Source organism: Sceloporus occidentalis, unplaced genomic scaffold (assembly GCF_023333645.1).
Source record: "Sceloporus occidentalis isolate IW3139 unplaced genomic scaffold, rSceOcc1.0.p SCAF_54, whole genome shotgun sequence".
NCBI lineage: Eukaryota > Metazoa > Chordata > Lepidosauria > Squamata > Phrynosomatidae > Sceloporus > Sceloporus occidentalis.
In genome coordinates, this window is record NW_028317034.1 from 1,204,683 (window position 1) to 1,229,857 (window position 25,175).

Sequence of the window (25,175 nt, forward strand, 5' to 3'; positions counted from 1 at the left end):
TTTTAACTGTGTCTTGTAGGAATGATATACATCAGTATTTATTCTTCATGCTATCTAAACAAGATTTTTTTTTTTGCTTTATGCATGATAGGTATGCATTGTTTTCAGTAATTAAATGTGAAAAAGTCTACTGAACCGGTGCATATATTAAGCGTCACATTTATTAGTTGAACGACTTACCATATTTATTATAGCTGGCAAGCCAAGGAGCTTAAAGTCGGTGAAGTGCGGAGAACTTGCAAGCAGCACCCACTTTCCTTTATATATCTGCTATTTTAGTGTTTTTTTTATACCCTTTGAATATATTTATTTTACGAAGTGTGACAGCTGAGCTGGCTCAAACATCCCCAGTTTAGCGTCTTGGTCTTGTGGGTGTCCAAGTGCCTCTTACTGAGGGCATCCCTTATGTTGTAGCCAGCTCCAGCATTCTAAGGCCTGGGGTCTGGCTTGGTTAGAACGCTAAAAACACTTGAATAAAAAAGCTACCTCATGTTACGTGATTTTTTATTTCTAAAGCTTAATTTCCACCTCTCAATGACCATGGACCAGTGACTCATTATAATAGGTTAGTTTAATAGTAAGGTTTATTCCATTTTTGAAACTGTTGTTGCTGATGTAGCATCATGGGTCTTAGAGACCACCCTGGGTTTCCATAATAGAATTAGCACTTCCTACGCCTTTCTGTAAGTAGCTTAGAAGGCCGCACTGTAGGAAACTATAAGCGTGCTTTAGTCGCCACATCCATTTGTCTTGAAAATTCAAGTAATTGGTCTCCCTGCAATTATGGCGTGTTGGCCCTCAGGCAAGAAAACAGTAGGGTTTGTTGCAGCTTTAAGTATAAAGTGCATTTGAATAAAGACTATTACTTTCAGATTTCAAGAACGTTATAGTGACTTTGCATGTATTTAGAAGCATTTTTTCCCTGTGTTTTTCCCCCTCAGTAAGTACAAAGTTTACTTATTACTGAGCAATGCTGTTCAGTACAGATGGAGTCTTCATTTTGACGTGATTGTTGTTCATTTTTCGGGTGTATTTTGGTATAGTAATAATATTACCTAAGAGGGGTTATTCTATATTATCAGAGTTGCTCATGCGATCATTTTCATGTAGCGGCTAGGAAAGTCAGGTATGTAAATAGATATACCGTGTTTGCTCGATTGTAACCCCTCGTCTTAAAATCAAGGTAGTCTTCTAATCAGGTTGTGGGGGTCATCCTATAATCGAGCATATATATATATATATATAATCGTTCAGTATATCTTTCCTAGTACTGATGGACTGGTTACTGTTGTGAGAGGTTTTATATTATACATGGTACCACCTGCTTATTCATTCCTGTTGGTGTTTCTCCAGCTGTGGATCACAGTTTGGAAAAGACTTGTGGGATCAGGCACCTAACCTCCTACAGCCCTGCTCTAAAGGTCTGCAAGGCAATAAGTACAGTCTGAATTATGTATCTGAACCGTAATCACCAGCTGAAGAAGAAAAATAAAAGCTCACAAATGCATTTCATTAGTGGTTACCTAATGTGTTCTATCTCTTTGGAGTAAACAATTGGTTAGGTGCCCATAAACAAAATGATCTTTTCATTAATACATATAACATAACATTTGCTATGTAAGAGGGACAGTTGCGAACCCCAAAAACTTGGCATTATCTAAATCTGAGCATTTAAAGCAAGTACGCTCCTGTTTCAAAATGGAGGGAGCTCAACTAAAAATGTTTGTAGACTACTCTGAAAGGTAGTTCCTTAGTTTGAAAACAAAGAATAGAAGAGGCCAACCACATAAGGGTGTGTGTGTGTAGGACTACATGATTACGAAACTATTGCACTAGTATATCACTTAATGCTATTCTTTTGAGTCAAATGTCGTGATAGTCTCCCTGTGCAATTTGTCCTGTGGTGTAAACGTTGATGTAAATGTCTTGAATAAAAGGCCTTTCAATTGGAAGCTGTGGTAATACATTGATTTATATGTTGCAACAAGGACTTGCAGAAATAAGTAAATCACATCAAGTTGTCAAGTATATTTGTCCCTGTGCGTATCTTATTTTGTTCTTGTAAGTACGTTATACAATTTGGAGCTTACAAAATGATTTTCACTTGTTTGTCTAAATTGAAGAAAAGCAAACTGTTCATTCAGAAATCCTGTTTACTGTTAAAACCGAGTGTAATGTTTTACAAATATGTGCTCTCTTTTCAGTTGTCCGTATTTGGCGGAGAACATTACCCCAGCAATTCCTGTAATAGGCGGAATCCTTGTTTTTTTTGTCCTTGGGGCTTTATTGAGGACCAGTTTCAGCGACCCTGGAGTTCTTCCTCGTGCCACACCTGATGAGGCAGCAGACCTAGAAAGACAAATAGGTAATCTAACTCAAGTTTCCGCTCTTCAACATCGATACTTATGAATTTATGAGGAGTACATGAGCTGGTTTAGTATGTAAACGTTGCATCCTTGTTATCTTTTAAATTATGACCCAAATAATTGGGCTTCTTGCACTTATGGAAACATGGGCTGGTGATGCAGTTTTCACTCCCATCCTTTTCCATACAATAACAAGCCAGCGTGCTTTGTGTTGAGTACGAGAGCCATTTCAAAATAAATGAAGGTACAGTAGTTATCAGCTATGCCAGATCAGTATGCTGAAGACCGATTCTCAGTTGAGTCATGTGATATGTCACATGACCCAAAATGGTAGCATGGACACCAAATGTTTCTATCCTAGGTTTGAAATTTTATTTAGCCACAAATTTGCGACATTTGTGATGTATAACAGATTGCTTTGTGTAGAGAGCTCCAAGATCGGTGTAGTTTGTGCAATGCTTGCTGAGTTCTAAAAAAAACAACTCCCTCTTTCTTATACTGTGTAAAAACCTCTGTGTCCGACAATGGGGTTTATTTACTAAAGGAGGAGTTTCTAGGTGTTTGTCAGCCTGTTACATCCACAAAAAATTGCCCCCGCGTCACCAGAGGCAGCTTCAGGGACAGGGGAGAGGGTTCTTTGGTCTCCACATGAGTGGAGAGCAGCCCCAACCCTCCCCTGCTGCCCGGTTGCTCCATGAGAGCGACAGTGCAGTGTTAACCCCTTCAATGCCACAATTGTGTATGACACATTTGTGGCATTGCAAGGGTTAACATTTGTCCCCACAAGCTTGTGGGGGCTAAATATCAGGCAATGCTGTGCTCCAATGGAACATCAGCATTGAAAGAGTGAAAAAAAAACAAAAAAAAAAACAGCACTGACCTGAAAGTCCAGGGTGCTTCCAGGTCAAATGATGTGAGTTTAGTAAGTGGGCTGATGATGATCAGATTACTCCTGACCAACTGTTAGTTTTAAAAAATCCTGGCTCCTAACTTTTTTAGCTGGCGCCTAGATTCGCAACAAATTTGTCAAGCCCTGATTAAGGTGATGTGGTGTGTGAGAGCTGTCGGCATGATTGAGTGGTTAGGGGGTGTAATGCAAATGATTATGTTTAAGGGTTAACGAGGCATCTTGCATGAATAAGAGAAATGTAACATTTTCTTAGGCCACATCCTGCCATAAATGTTATCTGGAATCTGGGCCAGACCCCATCATAAAGAGAATCCAAGAAGGGCATCTTCAAAGGATGCCAGATGTCCTGGGTTCCATAAAGTGTAAGAGGACCAGACACTGGGTTCACACAGGGGATGCAGCACTGAGCAGCTTTAGCGTTATGAAGAAGCCTTAAATAGAACTTGTGGGTGGCAGCGAATAAAGTTTGGTGGTCGTTGGGTGTACAGGTTTGGAGTTAAGGTGTAGTTGCTCTGAGCTCTGCAGAGAGAGTAGTGAGTGAGCCGGCGGGCTATGTTTTTATTCCCGTTACCCATATCACACCCACATTCCCCCATTAGCATCACTGGGAGGACAGGCAGTTAGGTAGCTGTTCTTTCTGCTGTCATTACTGTGGGTTTGAGGTATCTGTTTGGCAAAGGGCTGTCAATGGTCATGTGATTCAGTGGTCGGTGTGTTTGTGTTTGGCAGTGTTGCATTTCATGCCCTGTTTAATGCTGGGAATTCCGCATTTAATTGCTATTACTTTTTATTAGTAAAAATTTACTTTTGAGCGTATAGAGTGTACATGTACGAGTGTGGGCACTCCATGTTGGCAAGGTCAAAATCACGTATGTAATACACTCTCAATTATGAATGTAATAAGTGGATCTGTTGCCATCACCAATTCCCAATATATATCTTACATACCGTATTTGCTCGATCATAAGACGACCCTGATTATAAGACGAACCCCCCCAAAATCTGAATATTAACTTAGGAAAAAAAGAGCCTGAATATAAGACGACCCTAAAGGAAAAAAGTTTTACCAGTAAATGTTAATTCATGTAAACTATTTTTTAAAATAAAAGCGATGATTGAGACAAATTTTTTGTTTTTATTTCCTTGTATTTTCCAACCTGTCCCCCAGTTACGCACATCTGCCCCCAGGCTTGCCACACCAATATGGCACTGTGGCCCATGGTATGCCTTTTGACCCCCTATGTGCCACTCTGCCTCCAGAAATGCCTTATACCCCTATATGCCACTCTGGCATTTAGGGGGTTAAAAGGCATATTATGGGGCAGAGTGGCATATAGGGAGGTATAAGGCATTTCAGGAGGCAGAGTGCTCTATTAAATGCCCCCTTAACGCCACTCTGCCTCCTGAAATGCCTTATACCTCCCTATATGCCACTCTGCCCCATAATATGCCTTTTAACCCCCTAAGTGCCAGAGTGGCATATAGGGGTATAAGGCATTCCAGAAATGCCCTATGCCCCCATTTAACACACACACACACACACACACACACGCTTCCAATTTCCTGCTGTATTGCCAGGGCAGTGGGTTGACGTCTCCTTCCGCTGCAGCCGGAAGGAGGTGTGGCTAGCAGAGGGGGTTTGTCTGCGTCCGTCGCGCATACCTTCCCTGGCTGTCAGAGATCAGAGTTCCACCCGCTGCCCCGGCAATACAGCAGGAAGCACCAGTAAGCAGTGGCGACTCTAGAAACAATAGATACCACAGTCAAACTGGGGGGGCATTAATAATTTCCAAAAGTAATGTGCTATGGAATTATACTTTTGTTATTGGGCTAAAATAATATCATTCAACATGGGAAGCCTGAAGCCACAATTGAGTGCGACTAATCCTTGAAATTAATATTATAACACAATAAATAACTTTTCCACTAAATGATTTCAGGGCCTTGAATCTTTTGTCCCCTGAAGTCACTACAACTTCAAGAGGGCATTTTATCTCTGCATAAATATAAATTAAATAATTCCTACTGTAAGTTAAGTGCCAGGAAACAGATGACCAAACACACACACCAACACAGGCTCTGTCACACCGACACCCAGACACACACACCAGGACAGGCTCTGTCACACCGACACCCAGACACACACACCAGGACAGGCTCTGTCACACCGACACCCAGACACACACAACAGGACAGGCTCTGTCACACCGACACCCAGACACACACACACCAGGACAGGCTCTGCCACACCGACATCCAGACACACACACCAGGACAGGCTCTGTCACACCGACACCCAGACACACACACCAGGACAGGCTCTGCCACACCGACAACCAAACACACACACCAGGACAGGCTCTGCCACACCAACACCCAAACACACACCAGGACAGGCTCTGCCACACCAACACCCAAACACACACCCGAGGACAGGCTCTGCTACACTGATAACCAAAACACACAAACAGCAGGACACAATCTACGTCACAGACGTCTACATCAGAATGGATTTTTCACACTGCATTGTCGTTTATACCCCCCTTAGTGTTTTTGCCCCTTGTGTATTGATGCCCCTGCTGCCCAAATATATTAACATTAGCCCCAGTTGCCAATAGCAGGTATAGATCAACACATTAACACACAAACCAAGCTTTGCATGTTTAGATCAACTGAAATTCACTTGTGATCTCAAATAAACAGAATCAGACATACAAATCCTGTATTTGCAGGTATACAATAGTATATGAAACGTAGCATTGCAGGTATAGATCAAATAAATACATGGAAACAGCATTGCAGGTATTAATCAACTGAATAAGACATATTAACCCTGTATGTGCAGGTATACATAAATAATGTATGGAAACATAGCATAGCAGATATGGATCTACAGAATAACACACAAACCCAGCTTTGCAGGTATAGATCAATTGGAATTCACATAAAAACACGTCATTAAAAGGTATATTTAAAACCCCCTAAATTACACGCATAGATCACAGGTTGCACACCCCAAAGCCAGCCCTAGCGTCCACACTGCCCACACCGCAATCACACTCCTATCATACCCAGGCAACCAGTAATTGCTGGTACCTAGGCATGATGGGACTGTGCTTGCTGTGAGCAATCACACTCCTATCATGCCAAGTCAGCCAGTACATGCTGGTACAGGGTGGCTGTAAGTGATGTGTAGACCCCATACTGCTGGCAGCATCAATACACAAGGGGGGCAGCTAGCTAGGTTTTGGCATGCACTGGCTGACTTGGCATGATAGGAGTGTGATTGCTAACAGCAATCACAGTCCCATCATGCCTAGGTTCCAGCACTTACACATCCAACCAGTAAATGCTGGAACCTAGGCATGATGGGACTGTGATTGCTGTTACCAATCACACTCCTATCATGCCAAGTCAGCCAGTACATGCTGGTACAGGGTGGCTGTAAGTGCAGACCCCATACTGCTGGCAGCATCAATACACAAGGGGGCAGCTAGCTAGGTTTCAGCATGTACTGGCTGACTTGGCATGATAGGAGTGTGATTCCTAACAGCAATCACAGTCCCATCATGCCTAGGTTCCAGCATTTACAGGTTGCCCTAGCTGCCGCATTTGGAAGCCCCTGCCTTATTACTTTCTAACCCCCTCTCCCTCCCTTATGACTTTCTAACCCCCTCTCCCTCCCTTATCACTTTCTAACCCCCTCTCCCTACTCACTATCTACCCTCCCCCTTTGTAGTTGTCTCACCTTTAGGTCCAGCGACAGAAGCACGAGGCTTCTGTCTTCGTTCTCTGCTGCGGTGGCCGCTGCTTCACCGCTGAGCGCCGAAATATGACGTCATATTTCGGCGCTCAGGATGAAATGCCGGCACCGCGAGGTAGAGGCTTCGTGGAGGAGAATGGGGGGCGCCGAGCGGTTGCTAGGCGCCCCTCTCTCTCCTCCGCATAAAAAAAAAAAAAATAGCTTTTCTCTTCTTCCTCCCATGCATGCATTCTTCAATCCACTTGTACAGTGTCTGTGTGTGAGTAAATTATGTATTAATATCTTAAGTGCCTGGAATCTGGATCTGCTCAGTTCTAGAAAGCTCTATGTACTTGGTGCATACTGGTAACCTAATGTTTTTTAAATCGATTGCTATCTTTGTTTCCTTTTGGTTCCGACTCGATTGGTAAGGTTGAGGTAGGACTAGTTGGTTTACTGCGTTAGAGGCTAGTGCAGTAAACCAACTAGATTTTTAGCTTAAATTTAGCCGAAAAAATGGCTAACCCACAGCAATTAAGGTTTTGGGGTTTCCATCATGTCTGACATACGTACCAGCAGCCTGATATGTTTGCTTGCTATATTTGATGTGATGAAATACAGTAAAACCAAAATGTAACTTGCCGTGGTCAGGCCAATTGTTGCCTCAGCTTTCAATGAGGTTTTCATAGAAAGTATCAAGTTTAACAGAATGCATTTTTCTGTCAATTCTCTCAAGTAAACCAGTAAACGCTCCACGGGTGTCCGTGTTGCCGTGTCTGTGCGTATTGATTTGCAAAAATTATCTCAAATCTTTTTGCAGATGTCGCTAATGGCTCTACTTCAGGCGGTTATCGGCCCCCTCCTCGAACGAAAGAAGTCGTTATCAATGGTCAGACGGTGAAATTGAAATACTGCTTCACCTGCAAGATATTCCGCCCTCCACGTGCTTCTCATTGCAGCTTGTGTGATAACTGTGTAGGTAAGTATTTATAATGACGATGACTAATTGCCAGGCAACATTTATTAATTTAAAAGGTAGGGCGAGACTCAAAAGCTCCCCACACGATAGTGTTATCTACCACAAAGAGCAGCAGCTTCTTAGCCCTGAACCATGATGACTAAATACTGGATCCAAGTCCGAATCCCTCCTATAAACCGTCATGTATTCTAAAAAAAGGCTTAGAGCTGCAGAGTTTTTAGTAGTTTGATTTGGTGCTCATGGTCCGGATATATAAACAGTCAGGATAACTAATGGTGTTTTGCGTTACAGAGCCAGATTCAGTTCTTCTTCTTCGTCTATTTACAAGCTGAATGTGCGTTTTTTTAACCCCTTCGAGACAAAGGCTGATTTTACTTTTTGTACCCTTTGTGACAATGGCCTTTTTAACATTTCTGCGCTGCTTGTGTTTAGCTGTAATTTTCTTCTTTCCCGTTTACTGAACCCACACACATTAGATATTTTTTTTTTCAGGACAAGAAGGGCTTTCTTTAGATGACATTGTTTTGATTGTATCATATTATTTACTATTAAAAAAATTATAAAATATGGTGAAAAATTTAGAAAAAAATGACTGTTTCTAACTTTTAGTTGAAAAATCTTTTACTCATCTATAAAAGGTAATGAAAAAACCTGCTAAATAGATTCTACTATTTGTCCTGAGTTTAGAAATACCCAATGTTTTTATGTTTTTTTGCTTTTTTCTACCCATTATGGGGCAATAAGTACAGGTAGCGTTTTGCTATTTCAAAGCCATTTTTTCCAAATCTGGTAATTCTTCCCCCCATGTGCCATTTCGGGTATCTTTGAACCCGGCCAATGCAATTTACCCCATCAAGTCATATATTTTTGAAAACTAGACAGCCCAGGGTATTCCAAATGCTAGTATTTTAACTCTTTCCATGCACCATATCTACCACCAGTCTTTGTCAAACTTTATGGTAGTCATTTTTTTGCATTTGTTTTGTCATACACATTTTACTTCAGGTATGAATTAAAATGTTCTAGTTTATGTCACTATCACAAAACACCCCAATATGTGTTCAGCAACATCTCCTGAGCGCAGCGATACCCCACATGAATGATTTTGCCTGGCTGTTTGGGGGCAAAAGGGCCACATTTGGGGCATGCGCATTTTTCAATGTTGAACTTTGGCATTTGGGGATCCACTGCCCATGCCCTATTTGGTACATCTTTGAGCCGAGCCATTTCAGTGTGCCCAATAAACCCATATATTTTTGAAAACTAGACACCCCAGGGTATTTCAAATGCTAGTATTTTAACTCTTTCCATGCACCATATCTACCACCAGTCTTTGTCAAACTTTGTGGTAGTCATTTTTTTGCATTTGGTTTTCCACACACATTTTAATTCAGGTATGAATTAAAATGTTCTCGTATATGTCACTATCACAAAACACCCCAATATGTGTTCAGCAACATCTCCTGAGTACAGCGATACCTCACATGAATGATTTTGCCTGGCTGTTTTGGGGCAAAAGGGCCACATTTGGGGCATGCGCTTTTTTCAATGTTGAACTTTGGCATTTGGGATCCACTGCCCATGCCCTATTTGGTACATCTTTGAGCCGGGCCATTTCAGTGTGCCCAACAAAACCATATATTTTTCAAAACTAGACACCACAGGGTATTTTAAATGCTGGTATTTTAACTCTTTGCATGCACATATTTTACCACCAGCATTTTTTATATATATATATTTTTTTTTATTATTTTTTTTTTAAAAAAATTTAACATTTTTTTTCAACTTGGAGGTTCCCCTGATAGTGACATCAGTGGGAAATGATTTTTACATTTTACTGTTTTTTTACTATTTTTTTCTAATTATTATTAATTTTATTTTATTTTTTAATTTATTTTTACTAATCACACTGTGATTAGAAAGCTGGGCTCCATTGACTTGCATGGTGAATGCAGTACCTGTATTCAACCTGCAAGTGGAGCCAAAGTTCTCTAGATGGTCTGGACTATCTAGCGAACTTTTAAAATTTGTGGTTCCTGTTACAGGACGGCGGCCATCTTCCTTGATGGCGAAGATTGCCGGCAGCTGCGGCTGTGACCGCTCTCCGGAGCGGTCACAGCCCATCAAAAGGTTAGTGTTTGGTGTCGCTGGATGCCTCCTGATCGAGGCATTCCAGCGACACCATTTAAGTTTAGGAGGCGATCGTCGATCGCCTCCTAAACGCTTTTAAAACGGGCGTCCGCCGCCATACAAAGTATGGCGGATGTTGACGCCCCGTGGAGGGGCCAGAGATGGCCCCTTCGTGCCGATCGCGGCGTTGCTGAATGCCTCGAGGTCGAGGCATTCAGCAACGCTTTTTGGGTGCAGAAAGCGATAGTAGATCGCTTTCTGCACCCGTTTAAAGACGTGCCGGTCCTGGCACGTCAATTGTCGTAAAGCACATGCTTTTCCGTGCCGTGCCAGGACCGGCAATTGTCATTAAGGGGTTAAAAATGTCATTTATTTAGTCAAACTATAAAACTTGAAAATTGCATTATAAATAGTGCATTGCAATGCATATATAACAAATAATGCGTTATACAATAGTGCTTACTAAAGCATTGATTAGCAGACGGGCTTCTCAAGTTTTAACTCTTTCATCCCTCTAATGTAAAATAGTTATTTCTGGGAAGTGTGTAGGTAATCTATAGGAATGATGCTTGTGAGTCTGCATTTATTTCTAAAAGTGTTAAATAGTGCAGAGTTGGTGAACAGCACCACTCATGAAACCAACATATGAATTTGTCAGTTAGTGAAGAGGTGCTTTCAGATATTTTAGTCTGAGTCAATGGGAAGTTTGTTATTCGCTATATCTGGCATAATTATAGATCAAGCTCGGTAGTGTTTTTGTTTACCTAAACTGTCTGTCTGTGCTGAGACGGATCTCAAAATGACGTTAAGGCAGCTCACCTGATGTCATATACTTGGATACTAGTATATTACCTATATATTTATTAATATATTAAAACATAGGATACCAGTCCCTTTTTGGGAATCAGATCAGTTTACCTTTCTTTCCTCTACAGATTTTCTTTTTTTCTTTTTTTTTTTTTAGGTGCTCACAATGTATCTGTGTACCTAAATATCACAGTGCATTGGAAATAGTAAAAAGTATAAATTGGTCTTCTGAATGATTTACTTATGTGACCTATCGATACACATTTATGCGAATAAGTCTTAATAAACCCCTGCCCCATAGCCGCATGACTACACTCTCTAAGTGTGGACAATAACGTTAGCAGGGCTAGATAGATTACCTGAATGCTGCTCATGAAATGAATCTGTCAGTATCTAATGACTAAAATTGACCTTTAGCATTTTCCTTTGACTTGAGAAGGTAAAATCACACATCACACTCCTTTTTGTGTGTGGCTCATTTGCTATCTAGTGAAGTTTGGTTAAATACGCGGTTACAAATCATTCCAATATAACGTCTTTATCATCTTTGCATACTAAAGGGCTGTGCGGAAAGAATTGAGCAAAGAGTGTACAGACTGCGCAGAGCACTTTGTCACTGTGTGTTTTGTGAACAATAAGGGATACCTAAAATAATAGTCTGCTCAACATACCTGGGAACTCCCAGAGTTTGACCATGGGTCTCCGCGTTGAGGGGACAAGTTCTCAGGGTCATATAGTCTGGAGTTGACTCATTCATACTCTTCATTTATCCAATATCTAAGACTCCCAATTAGTGTCTTTCCTACCGGTATGAAATTCCTGCTTGAATACGAGTGACTCATTTAAATGTATCCTTGAATAATGACAAGTCAAGTTTTCCATGAGGACTAGAATTGGAGCCATTTGGTTTACACAGTTGATCAGTCGCCATGTAGAATCTACATGATCGGCTATTAAGGGGGTAAGATATGCTTATCGCCAGCATGGCAAGCTGTTTCGTTCTGATTATAACATTATAGGTTATAAGTGTGTCAATTCTTAAGACCATCGTGCCTCTGAAGCTCACCACGCAAGATAAAATATACGTGCGCATAGGTGGATGCTTGCTTTTCATTGCTGACTTTAATGACATGGGTGCAGTAAACATGGTTTCGTTTTACCTGTTTTAGTTGTAAAACAGTCCAGTGTCAGTAGGGCCAGAAATGCAGTTTGAAGGGGACTTTGTATTTTTCTTTGAGTTTTTCTTTTTTTCTGCATTACAATTTTATACTTGAGAACTGTAGTATGCTAGTATACCTAGAACTCCCAAAGTGCTATGGAAACTTTGCACTTTTGTGGGTTGAGAACAGGATTAGTTTTAGACATGTTCCTATTGACGTCGGTGTATTATTTTTGCTTGTTGTGCAAATGTCAAATCCACCGGCAGAGTGGAACGCGATGACCATATAAAAACAGATGCACTTCTCTTATCCAGCTGTAGTGGATAATCATCTGTAATTTTAATTGTATGACAAATGCAGGCCAGTAATACAGTCGTATATGATTAGAACTGACCAACTTTGGTATAGGAGGACATTAGCAAGGTCGCTTAAGGGTTCAACCAATAATTCTAAAGAAGGCAAGAGGTGCTCTTCCCAAGCTGTGTCGCTTAAAAAGAAAAAAAAAAAAGGTTGCACTTGTGAAGCTAGTCTCTAATTAATGTTTAAAGGATTGTGTTGGCAGAACTACATATTAGCGGCTATATGTATGTGCGTGTTCTAGGCTGGAAAAATGTGCAATGATTTAAATGCTAGCATAGTGTTGGTAACGGCCTCTAACATCTGATGTTATTCTAATACCGTTAATTTATACCATATTAGTCCGATGAAGAGTATAAGATGCGCAGAAATTCCATATTTTGCACAGATCATTTTTCTGACAAGTTAAGTGTCAGGCGTTTTAGCTCTTAGCGTGAATTCCAGTAACATGTTACCATTCATTCATCTTTGATCTATAGAAGAGTGTGAATTAATTGTGAGCCATTATATATTTTTTTCTTTTGCCTCTCATTTCAGAGCGCTTTGATCACCACTGCCCCTGGGTAGGCAACTGCGTGGGGAAACGAAACTACAGATTTTTTTACATGTTCATATTATCTCTGTCCTTTCTGACAGTGTTTATATTTGCATTCGTTATCACGCACATCATACTTCGTAAGTATGCTGGTGAAGCCATGTTTTCTTCTTTTGCTTACTTAGTTTATTTTGCTTTTACTTACATTCTTATAGAAGTAGATTAACTATTTCATGATTTGCTTTTTTGTGTGCAATTTCACTTGCATAACATGCAGGGTAACTTGGTCTTTTGTATGACTTTGCTAATATCTGGTTGTCCACATTTCTAAAGACCCGTTTTCTAAATGTACATATTGTTGAATTAAAGTTATAAGGCATAAAGGCCAATTAACATCTGTCGATTTCCCATACTAAGTATGATTTACCCTTCAACTCCCAATTCTTAGTTTCTCCTTTACATTGCCATTGTGTCCCACTAGCCACTTCGTAGCAACATGTGGCATCAAACATGGTATGAATTTTGTTTGTTTCGTGCCACCATATTAAAATCTAATATTGAAGCAACATAATCTACCCTACATAGTGTTGGCATCAGAGTTATTGTATTAATCACCCCCCTAAGGATTTAAAAAAAAAAAAATAGTTTTTTCAACTGTCTCTTTGGTGTGCATCTATATTGGCTTTCTATGGGAGATAATTTGTATGTTCTCCACAAAAAAAGGCACAACTTGCTGACACTGGTAATTAGCTTACCTTGCACAATTGCCACAACGCCACTTGGAATAACTGCTGAACCCAGCCAGAAGGCATAAAAAGCACTGTAAGCAGGGTTATGCATGCCCCCAATACACGTTCAGATGGAACATCTGATGTTCCAGTATTAAAATCCGAGCAGCCTTTGGTGCACTGCTCTGCCGTAAGGAGAATGGGATAAGTAAAACGCGGAAATAAATGAAGAGAAATGTGGCCTTTTAAATGCCTTGTGTCGGCATAGAACACAAATGATGCGTACCTTATTGGCATGTTTTGTTTAGCCTGAAGTGCAATAGTCCTAAAAATAAGTGGCAATGCAGAGCTAAAACAAAATGTTTTTGGGAAATAGTGTATTCAAATGTTACCCCACCTAACACACGTTATCTAAAACAGCTCAATATTCTGGGTTGTATGAAATACTGAATGTTAAATAAAAGCTTGAAGCTAATAAGCACACTGAGCCTGTGTTATTAAGTTTTCAAAAAACCCTTTTACAGAGTATGAGACTATAGCTGTAAAATTAAAACACTGCACGTGTGTCTGTGAAGACAAAGTAACCATGGACATGTTAAGATTGCAGTACTCTTCAATATCCGTTAGATTATAATGTGCTTCGTATAAGTCTGAATGCACGAAAATTAACTTCCTGTACATTTCAGTAGCCTTGTACCTTTTGAGGCAACCGTGTACACATTTTATTTTTATTATTTTTTTCTCTTTATTCTGTATACTTGTGTCTTTCACATACTCTAGAGTTGCTTGACCTGGTTTTTGGAAAACGCCACAAAGGATTTGGTTCAATTTCAAGCAAGCAAATCACAAAAATGCAACGAAAGGGGTGCAGTCTTCATTCCCTCCGATATTGCCATTAATGTAGCACAGTAATTGAGTTTTGGTTGCAATCATATTTTTCTGATATTCTATTTAATTCCCCCCCCCCCCCACCTGTGTTTATAGGTTCACAGAAGTCAGGATTTCTCGATGCCTTAAAAGACAGTCCTGCAAGATATCCTTTGTGTGAAGATTGTCGGCTCAGTACTAAGGCTGTGTTTTATGAAGCATAGCCAAATTCAGGATAGCCAAATTGTTTTGGCAGTTATTTTGTGTGGGGGTTTGAAGGATTAAGTTACTCTAAAATATACCATATGCATAACCTGGGAATTACCTCTCACACTCTGACACAGTGTGGCCTGGGCCAGACTAATGTCCTCACATGCTACTGGCTCACCATACATTATCATCACCATAAACACCAATAGATAATTTTAAACCCCTAAAATAAACTGTAACCTCGGATCTCCCCTGTTTCAAGTGGTATGCATGATAATGTAAAGCTTCCTATTTTAAAAATATGCATTTAGGTTGGCAGAAATATATCACGAAGCATGCATAGGTTACCAGTCACCGGCCTAACCACAGAGGTCGCAGCTGTGTTTGGGCCTCTAGGGGGCCCGGTGCAACCCCCTTCTTTCTGTCTCAGTGTGCCGGTTCAAAATAGTTCACAAAGGGCTCTTTCTAAGCTCTTTTGAACCGGCATGGAGAGATAGGAACATATCGGGGTCACATGACCCCCGTTGTTAACCCAAGGCTCCTTGCACTCTCCGCGCAAGCAGCCAGAGGGAAAGCTGCAGGACTGGTGAGAGGTAAGCAGGGACAGGAGGTGGGATATGTGTGTATGTGTACTTGTTTGCGTGCGTGTGTGTGTGAGCATGAGTTGGTACATATGTGTGTGTCTGTGCAATGGTGGCACAGACCAGCCTTTGAAGTTGGGGGGCCCAGGGCAATTTTCGCACCAGCACCCCGTGGCTTCTAGTTATGCTACTGTTACCACTTACCATATCTCAGAGAAGTAGAAAGAAGTATGTATTAGTTTCATATCAAAATGCTGTTATTTTTTCGGTCTGTTCTTCCTTGACTTTATCTTTACCGTTCTGGAAGCTGTGGTTTGTTTCTTCTCTGTTTGGTCAATTGTTGGCCTTTCTGGATTTCACACATACTTGATCAGTTCCAATCAAACTACCAATGAAGATGTAAGTCTTAGAGCTTTTTAAATGTTTATACAAATGACTTGGTCCTCAACCTATATGACAAATTAAATGTGTAATGCATTACAGCTGTGGATGTTTAAAAAAGGCACCAGGACACAGAGACTGTTTTACCTCGTATTTTCATCTTTCTTGTAGATTAAAGGATCATGGTCAAGTAAAAGAGGCAAGGAGAATTATAACCCATACAGCTATGGCAATATTTTCACTAACTGCGGTGCCGCTCTCTGTGGACCACTGAATCCAAGGTAAGCCTCTTAGATGTCTTTTATTTCTTTTACAAGGCCTAAGGACCATGTATGACCAGTTTGGTCATCCCAATTGGCCTTGTCCTCGCCATCAAATTTGTGTGTATGTCTCTGAAGAAATGTACTGTCTCCTGAAGTAGGAAGACAAAACCCCAACATATGCTTCTTGTTCTATAAAGTAATTCTTAAACCTATTCCCTCACCATGCGCTGGTTTTGTTATTGACATGTACAATTTGTGGCTTGTGGATGAATTTATGCAAATTAATGGTTGCTTTAACCATGAAATTATTCACTATGAAACATTGTAGATTTCATCAGTGCAAATAGGAGCACTGATATGTAGATGATTGGGGCGCAAATGCATACAGGGAAGAAAAAATAGACAAAAATAGTGCAATATGTACAACAGTGGATAGTGCTGTATGTGGTGTGGTATTCTCTCACAAACAATCTTGATGCATCAGACCCATCAGCGAACGCAGTGTAAAATTCCTTTTAATAACTTCATTAAGAATCTATAAAAAAGAAGACTACAATGGTGCAGTATCTTTGGGGAGACCAGGGCCGGCCTTAGGTGTTCAGGCGCCCTGTGTGGACTAGTTCTCTGGCACCCCCCTTGGCAAAAAAGATAGGGAATAAATCTAGTTTTAATTAGAGATTATTTATGTGCAAGTGCAAACAAGCACAATTAATAAACAACTAGAAACACTGGTAACAATAATGTATCTTAACCCCTTAAGGACCGGGCTCATTTTTCGTTTTGTACCCTGCATGGGTTTGTCGGGTTGTTTAAAATGCCACATTTGGGAAGTGCGCTTTTTTCTCCATTTTGGTCAGTCTGTACCTATGCCCTATCTTTGAGCTCGGCCACTCCAATTTACCCCATCAGCTATTTTTTATATATATTAGACACCCCTTGGGTATTTGAAGTGCTTTTATTTTAACTCTTTGTTGAGATTTTTGAGAAATTTTAGCACTTGCTCAAAATAATAAACTTTATTTTTTTATTTTATTTTTTTAATACTTTTTTTATATTTTTTTTTACACATTTTGCTTGTACTGGATGGTTCATCAAGTGACATCACTGCATAATTATTTTTAAATGTTAGCACATTTTTTTTTTATTTTTTTTTGAATATTTTGCTAATCACATAGTGATTAGAAAGCTGGGTTCCATTGACTTGCTTGGTTGAATGCAGTACCTGTATTCAACCTGCGAGTGGAGCCAGAGTTCTCTAGAGGGTCAGGAGACCGTCTAGCGAACTCTTTCTTCTTTATTGTTTTTTTTCCCGGGCCGCCGCCATCTTGCTGATGGCGAAGATCACCGGCAGCTGCGGCTGTGACCGCTCTCCGGAGCGGTCACAGCGCATCCAAAGGTAAGTGTTTGGTGTCGCTGGATGCCTCCTGATCGAGGCATTCCAGCGACACCATTTAAGTTTAGGAGGCGATCGTTGATCGCCTCCTAAACGCTTTTAAAACGGGCGTCCGCCGCCATACAATGTATGGCGGCTGTTGACGCCCCGGGGAGGGGCCAGACATGGCCCCCGATGCCGATATCGGCGTTACTGAATGCCTCGACATCGAGGCATTACAGTAACGCCGTTTAAGCGAAGAAAGTGATCGTTGATCACTTTCTAAGTTTATTTAATTTTTTGACGGTTCAGGACCGTCAAAGGTCATTTAGTGACCTTCTTGTCATGACGGTCCTGAACCGGCAAAGGTCGCGAAGGGGTTAAATACATTAAATATAGGAAAAAAGACAGCTAACAGTGCAATCTTTGTAACAAAAACATTTCCCATTAAATATTGTAAAAATTTGACCATAGGCAATTTCCTTTGCACCCCCTCCACGCACCCTAGCATGCAATCACTCCCTCTGCTCCCACACCAAAAAAAAAAAATAATTCTACACTGACTACAGATTAGGGGAAGACTGTGAGAGACCGTACAGTCTTCCCTCCTGACTCTACTGTGACTTTGGAAGTCACACCTCTCTTTTCCTTCCTCCCCGTAGTTCAGGTATAGATCAAATAAACACATGCGTGTATAGCATTGCAGTTATAATCCAACAGAATAACACACAAACCCAGTCTTGCAGGTATAGATCAACTGGGGATTACATGCAAACTCGACACTGAAGGTATAGATCAAGTAAATAGGATCTACAAACCTTGTATTTACAGGTATACATAAAAAATGTATGGACACATAGCATTTCAGATATAGATCAACAGAATAAAACACAAATCTGGCTTTGCAGGTATAGATATAGCCTGGAAATCACATTTAAACTCTGCATTAAAAGTATAGATTAAAAAAAAACTAAATTACATGCATAGATCACAGGTTGCACACCCCAAAGCCAGCCCTGGTGTCCACGTAGAAATTGACCAGCACCCAGATTACACACACAAATTACAGCCCAGCGTGAGCCATCTTTGTCCCATAAACACCCTGCATGTGCCATCTTTGTCCCAAAGACACCCTGCCTGTGCCATCTTTGTCCCATAGACACCCTGCCTGTGCCATCTTTGTCCCATAGACACCCTGCCTGTGCCATCTTTGTCCCGCATTGTGCCATCTTTGTCCCATAGACACCCTGCCTGTGCCATCTTTGTCCCATAAACACCCGCATTGTGCCATCTTTGTCCCGCAAACACCCGCATTGTGCCATCTTTGTCCCGCAAACACCGCCTTGTGCCATCTTTGTCCCGCAAACACCGCGGTGTGCCATCTTTGTCCCGCAAACACCGCGGTGTGCCATCTTTGTCCCGCAAACACCGCCTTGTGCCATCTTTGTCCCGCAAACACCGCCTTGTGCCATCTTTGTCCCGCAAACACCGCCTTGTGCCATCTTTGTCCCGCAAACACCGCCTTGTGCCATCTTTGTCCCGCAAACACCGCCTTGTGCCATCTTTGTCCCGCAAACACCCGCCTTGTGCCATCTTTGCCCCCAAAGCTCAAACACCCGCCTTGTGCCATCTTTGCCCCCAAAGCTCAAACACCCGCCTTGTGCCATCTTTGCCCCGTAAACACCCTGCCTGTGCCATCTTTGTCCCGTAGACACCCTGCCTGTGTCATCTTTGTCCCGTAGACACCCTGCCTGTGTCATCTTTGTCCCGTAGACACCCTGCCTGTGCCATCTTTGTCCCGCAGACACCCTGCCTGTGCCATCTTTGTCCCGCAGACACCCTGCCTGTGCCATCTTTGTCCCGCAGACACCCTGCCTGTGCCATCTTTGTCCCGCAGACACCCTGCCTGTGCCATCTTTGTCCGGCAATCACCCTGCCTGTGCCATCTTTGTCCGGCAATCACCCTGCCTGTGCCATCTTTGCCCCGCAAACACCCGCCTTGTGCCATCTTTGCCCCGCAAACACCCGCCTTGTGCCATCTTTGCCCCGCAAACACCCGCCTTGTGCCATCTTTGCCCCGCAAACACCCGCCTTGTGCCATCTTTGCCCCGCAAACACCCGCCTTGTGCCATCTTTGCCCCGCAAACACCCGCCTTGTGCCATCTTTGCCCCGCAAACACCCGCCTTGTGCCATCTTTGCCCCGCAAACACCCGCCTTGTGCCATCTTTGCCCCTCCCCAAATCACTTATACAGTCACTCCTTCAATCTGTCATTTACATAATTTCTTCACACAATTATTCATTCTCTCACTTTCACACAAATCATTTACACATTCATTAATGCATTCTCACAATTCATCCACACTAATTCATTAATTCTATTACTCATTCTCGCTCCTTTCTTTCAAAATTCTTACAACCTCCCTTTCTCACAATCTCCTCCCATTTCTCACTATTCCCCCCCCCCTTACTATCTACCCCTGTAGTTCACTTACCCTGGTGAAGTCCTGCTGTGGGAACGCGTGGCCTGTCTCTCTGTCTTGCCACGGCGTGCTTTACTTCAATGCTGAGCGTCTGAATATGACGTCATATTCCGGCACTCATCATGAAGTGCCGCACCGCGATAGAGGCCTTGAGCTCCCACCGCCACAGTCAGGGCAGCGGTAGGGAGCTGAGAAGACAAAGGGGACCGAGCGGTTGCTAAAAACTTTCATGTGCAACCTCTCCGCGCCCCTCTCTCTCTCCTGCCGCCTCGGCGTTGGTAACGGGACGGCCGCACGGCACCCCTGCTGCCGTGGCACCCTGTGTGGCCGCACAGCTCGCACACCCCTAAGGTACAAGTTATCACTTGATTTTAAGTGAAGGAACAAGGTGAGAATTGCATAATTAGGAACCAATTACAGTTGTTCAGAAAACACAAAATGCTACAGTTTTGCTTTTACTGGTATTGTGTGTGTGTGTGTAGTGTATGCTGTAGTATAAATACCGTATTTGCTCTAATTTGGTAAAGACTGCTAGCTTTGCAGACTATTTAATAAAGAAGAGAGGTAGATGGCCTCAAAAGCTTTACCAAATTTGCTCTTTTTCTTTCTTGTAGCAAACATGGTACAACTCTTTACCTTTTAACTTTACACCCTTTTTTGTTTCTCAAGCCTCATTGACCGAAGAGGACTTATACAGGCAGATATGGCGCTATCAGTTGCACCGTCCAGTGGACTCACTATGTACGGGTCTACTCAGTCTCAAAGCAATATGGTATGAATTCATGTTTTTGTTTTTTTTTTGTATTTGACATCAATGCATTGCTTTGGCAGCTATAACATTACTACAGTCAAAGTTTAATGTTTTTTTCTGCTATAAAATCAGATATTGAGATAGCTCACAATTTTTTAAAAAACATGCTAAATTTGTTACATTTCACACAATGATAGAATTTAAACTTCTCATTGATGAACAAAGCCACAAGTCAAGTCCATTATGGTTCGGTCCGCTAACAATTAGCATGCCAGATTTTAATTAAACAGTTGTTCAATAACCAGTATTATGGTTGTTGGTGCACTTGTGGAGGAGCAATGGCTTTTATGTAAATAAACAGTAGAAACATTCACCTCCTTTTTACTGTGTTAAGAGTGTTGTTGGTGGGTAAACAATATTGGGTACCTTTTTTGTTTTTAACCATAGTTCAAGATGTAGCTGCTAACATTTATACAGTTACAAAGACATGGGGCAATGCTTACTCCACACGCTTTCCATTGACTTTTCACGCAGTTCCATCTGTTAAGTGTAAGGATATTGGTCATAATGTTTACTAGTGTTTTGGCGCTGTACAGCAACTTCTTGCCAAGACGAGAGTTTTACTGTTTTCAGTGGGAGCTCAACTTGCATACTTGGAATCGTGCATGCCCAGAGACCCTACTTAAGTGACACAATTCTAATTTTCTAACACCTATAAAAATGAACACATACATCTCCCTCTATGCAGGGAATTTCACTGGAGTCTTTTCGTTATAAAATGCACTCTGCTTTCTCTCAGCGCTGGAATGTTGCGTGCTGTGTACACAGCTAACTTAAGAAAATCGAAAATAGTGCCTCCAAACTGAATTTTCAGTGACCCCTAAATCAACATATCCAGTTGCATTCGTCACTCTTCTTGGTACTTAAACAACACGCTGGCTGTTAGTGGGCATTTTCTGTCCTCATGGTGGGACTGTTTTTAAATAGAAAATTTGGCTATAAAGAAAAAATGCAGACTTCAAACCATTTGTTGGTCCAGATCTAGTTGACAAGAGCTACTTTTCTATGCTGCTCTGAAAGCCATATTGCACAATTAGTGATTTCTGTTCTGCTGACTGACCATTCCATGCTTTAAAACGTGTGGTTTTCCTTCATTGTTGTTCAATTCACTCATTCAGTATTTGAAGGTGAGGTTACTGTAAAATATCTTGTATAATTCTTACATTTTCCCTTTCATAAAGTTTTCTAGAAGTTTGTTTTTTTTGTAAAATGAATCATTTATATACTTTAATTTGTCATATACCTGAGTACCTGAGATCTTACAGTACATGTAAAAGAGGAATGCAGTACCTCCATGGTATGCCCTGACTGGGGATGTCTGTCAGTTTACCTCATTCTTCATTCATCAACATATATATGAATATACACACACAATCACTCTAGGGCTTATATAAAGTAAATGCAGTGCACATATTAGTGTGTGTGTGTGTGTGTGTGTGTGTGTGTGTGTGTATATATATATATATATATATATATATATATATATATATATATATATATATATATATATATATATATATAGTCTTCATATACCAAATGTCTACTATCTAATTATTCCATATCAATGTGTAAAAAATAGGCAAATGTGTGAATGTACAGCACTATGCACAACCAATGAAAGCAATGAAAAAATAGGTGGAGGAGCAGTTAATGTTTTTTTTATTAAAACTGCTGATTTCTGCATGTTTCAGTTCATCATGACCGTTTTATGCAGTGATGAATAATTGAATTTTATTTTTAATTACTCTCCGTTCTTGTCAATGCACTTGGTGTAAAAGCAGTACTGTGCTCATTTTTCTAACCATGCTGTATTTTCTCTTCATGTTTCTTTCCTTTTAATTTCATTGCCCTCATTTTTGTTCCTGGACTACGCCTTGTTTTATATTTCTGTTCCTCCATCCCTTCCATTCTGCAGTGTGACCAAGACCAGTGCATTCAGAGCACCAAATTCGTTTTGCAGGCAGCAGCCACACCTCTTCTGCAGACTGAGCCTACAATAACCAGTGAGGAGCCACCACTGCCAGGAAAAACCACTATAAATGCCCCATGTGCCTCATTGGCCCTTGGGCAGCCAACACCACCATCTTCAATGCCAAACCTTAATTCAGAGACTGTTTTAACAGAAATGATCCCACTAAAAGAGGACATTGGCAACCATCAATTTTTAACACCAGATGAAGCACCTTCTCCTCCAGGAATGTTGCCAGTGAGCAACTCTGTAACTTATAGCCATACCATGCATGTCCTAAACCTTGTGAGCCAAGACTCATTGCATGAAGACTCAGTACGTGGTCTTGTGAAGCTCAGCTCTGTTTGACAGTGCCACTGCCCAGTAACACACCTGTCAATTCCTGTGATCTGCTTGCACTGTGTGATTAGAAATGTGCATTGTACAGTAATAAAGTTCAAACAGAAAATCTCTTGTTGAAGAAAGATGGATTTATTGGACCAACTTGGTGATTGTAAGTTTTGGGATATTTTTCTATATATGCATTTAAAAAAAAAAAAATTAAAAAAAAATAAAAAAAGCAGACTGCCTCATCTGGTGAAGAAATAGAAATGCATCCTTCAATTCAGAACTGTGGAAAGATGAATGACTAGATCTTCCTTCTAGCCTATAAACCGCAGGCTAATGGAGACCCGTTGGATTACGGGTACCTTATTTTGTCCAACACAATAATACACAAAATTGTATATTTTTTTTTTTGTAACGCTTATATTTCAGTCCGTTTATCAGTCTTCTACAGCGGTTGGAGTGTTCACAAACCTGGTAGGACATCCAATGAAAAGTGCGCTGGAAATGCAGACCTGCACTACTGTCTGAAGAGGAAACATACTCATTCCATGTAATTATGAAATGTGGACCTCCTGATGATATTGTGTTTGTTTTATGTTGGCATATGAGAGAAACACATGCTGCTTTTTTATTGGTGTTTGAATAAACACAGAGCACCAAAATGAAATATAATATTGTATACTTTTTATTACTGTAATGCTTCATGTTTTGATTTCCTTTGAGGTGTTTGCATATGAACAATGATAAATATAGTCTGCTCTGTTATTAGCAGTGATAGTGTCGTCTATACTTTTGACTGCCAAAGGGGCATGTGCATTAAGAAGCAAGACATTTATCATCTCTTTTGGCATCCAAAGGGGTTATCGTGATGACGCTTTCTTCACCTTTTTATGTGCTCATATCAGTGGAAAACTAATAAACCTATTTTGTCTTACTATTTTGTTCCTTAACCCTCTGCTTTACCCTATTACTAAGTATAGTAAGATTTGGGCTTAAGTAATTACAGGAGAAACGGTAGTGTGGGATATAGATATATCTATATAGATAGAGATATAGACAGTGGTGTATAACCAATATGTGTTAGAAAATAAGGAACACAAAAATCACTGCTTTGAGTTCCTGAACTGTTTGCTTTCTTTTATTCCACAAACAAAAAAAACAGGTTTGGAGCTTATGAAAGACAAAGTTCAAAGTGATTTCTGGAACTGCAAATAGAGTTTCTTGTGTCTTCCTATCTTGAAAATTATATAATCCTAAAAAAACAAAACATGCCTTTAAGAAAAAAGTTATTTATAAAGTTATGATTCTCATGAAAATGTACGCACCCTTCAAATATTGTATAAATTTGTATTCTCAGTTCTACAAAAATCCATTGAATAGCCTTCACTGCCCCATATTTACAGCTCTGCACCAGAATTACCATATATAAACGTTGCTAAGTTTATGGGTACATTTTAAACCTAGTCTGGAGGAAGGTGCGTTCAGTATTTTGTTGAACTTTAACGTCCCTCATTCTCATGTTTACATTTTTCTTTTTAAACTGTCTTATTCTATATAATCAATCAGTAATGTGTTTTGAATATTTTTTATCTGTTTTACCCTTTATACACACCTAGTGCAAATGAGAAATAAAATATTCACATGCCTGTGCTGATTTGGGATACACCTCATTTATTTTGCCAGCTATAGGATAAATATTAAAAGGTACATTCATTTTTTTTCACAAAAAAATTTTCACATTTGGTATTCGGAGGCTGTAACTTCAGTGGCGCACCCAGATCATTGTAACATATTTCACTACCAATCTTGTCCGAAGTTAATGGTAAAAAAACAATACTTTCCAAACAAACTTAGTAATGCTGGTTTTGGATCCCATGCTCAGCGTATGTTGAACTGCAGAACAAACCACATGCGTATATCTTGGGGAAGAAATGGGACCAAAATTAGAACATGCACCCAGGGTTAGTCTACCCTTCCTCTGCTGCCCCCCCCCCCCATTATCTACCCTCCCTCCCTATCCCCCCCTTTTGTACTTGCGCCGCAGGACTGCTGAAAGGTGTCTCCCTGCTCGTTCTCGGTGCCGGCTTGTAATAAGCGTCGGAAATTACGTCTTCTTCTAGCGCTCAGCATTACAAGCCGGCACCGAGACCGAGCTAGAGGGCTCGCAGAGGAGAGAGAGGGGCTTGAGGCGGCAAAG

The 25,175-nt window shown here is 40.9% G+C and overlaps 1 protein-coding gene across 2 annotated transcripts in view; it reads left to right on the forward strand.

Moving 5' to 3' along the window:
* Positions 1-22,999, forward strand: part of LOC149288012 (palmitoyltransferase ZDHHC14-like) — a 39,558-nt gene extending 16,559 nt beyond the window's left edge. Inside the window, exons 2-9 of one of the 2 annotated variants that reach the window (XM_089492141.1) lie at positions 2,205-2,365; positions 7,839-7,997; positions 12,989-13,126; positions 14,699-14,747; positions 15,669-15,771; positions 15,925-16,034; positions 20,541-20,643; positions 22,598-22,999. In XM_089492141.1, coding sequence (XP_089348267.1) covers positions 2,205-2,365; positions 7,839-7,997; positions 12,989-13,126; positions 14,699-14,747; positions 15,669-15,771; positions 15,925-16,034; positions 20,541-20,643; positions 22,598-22,999 — 1,225 coding nt within the window. The remainder of the gene's footprint in view (positions 1-2,204; positions 2,366-7,838; positions 7,998-12,988; positions 13,127-14,698; positions 14,748-15,668; positions 15,772-15,924; positions 16,035-20,540; positions 20,644-22,597) is intronic. The other variant, XM_089492142.1, reaches the window with a different exon arrangement.
* Positions 23,000-25,175: the final 2,176 nt, after the last annotated feature.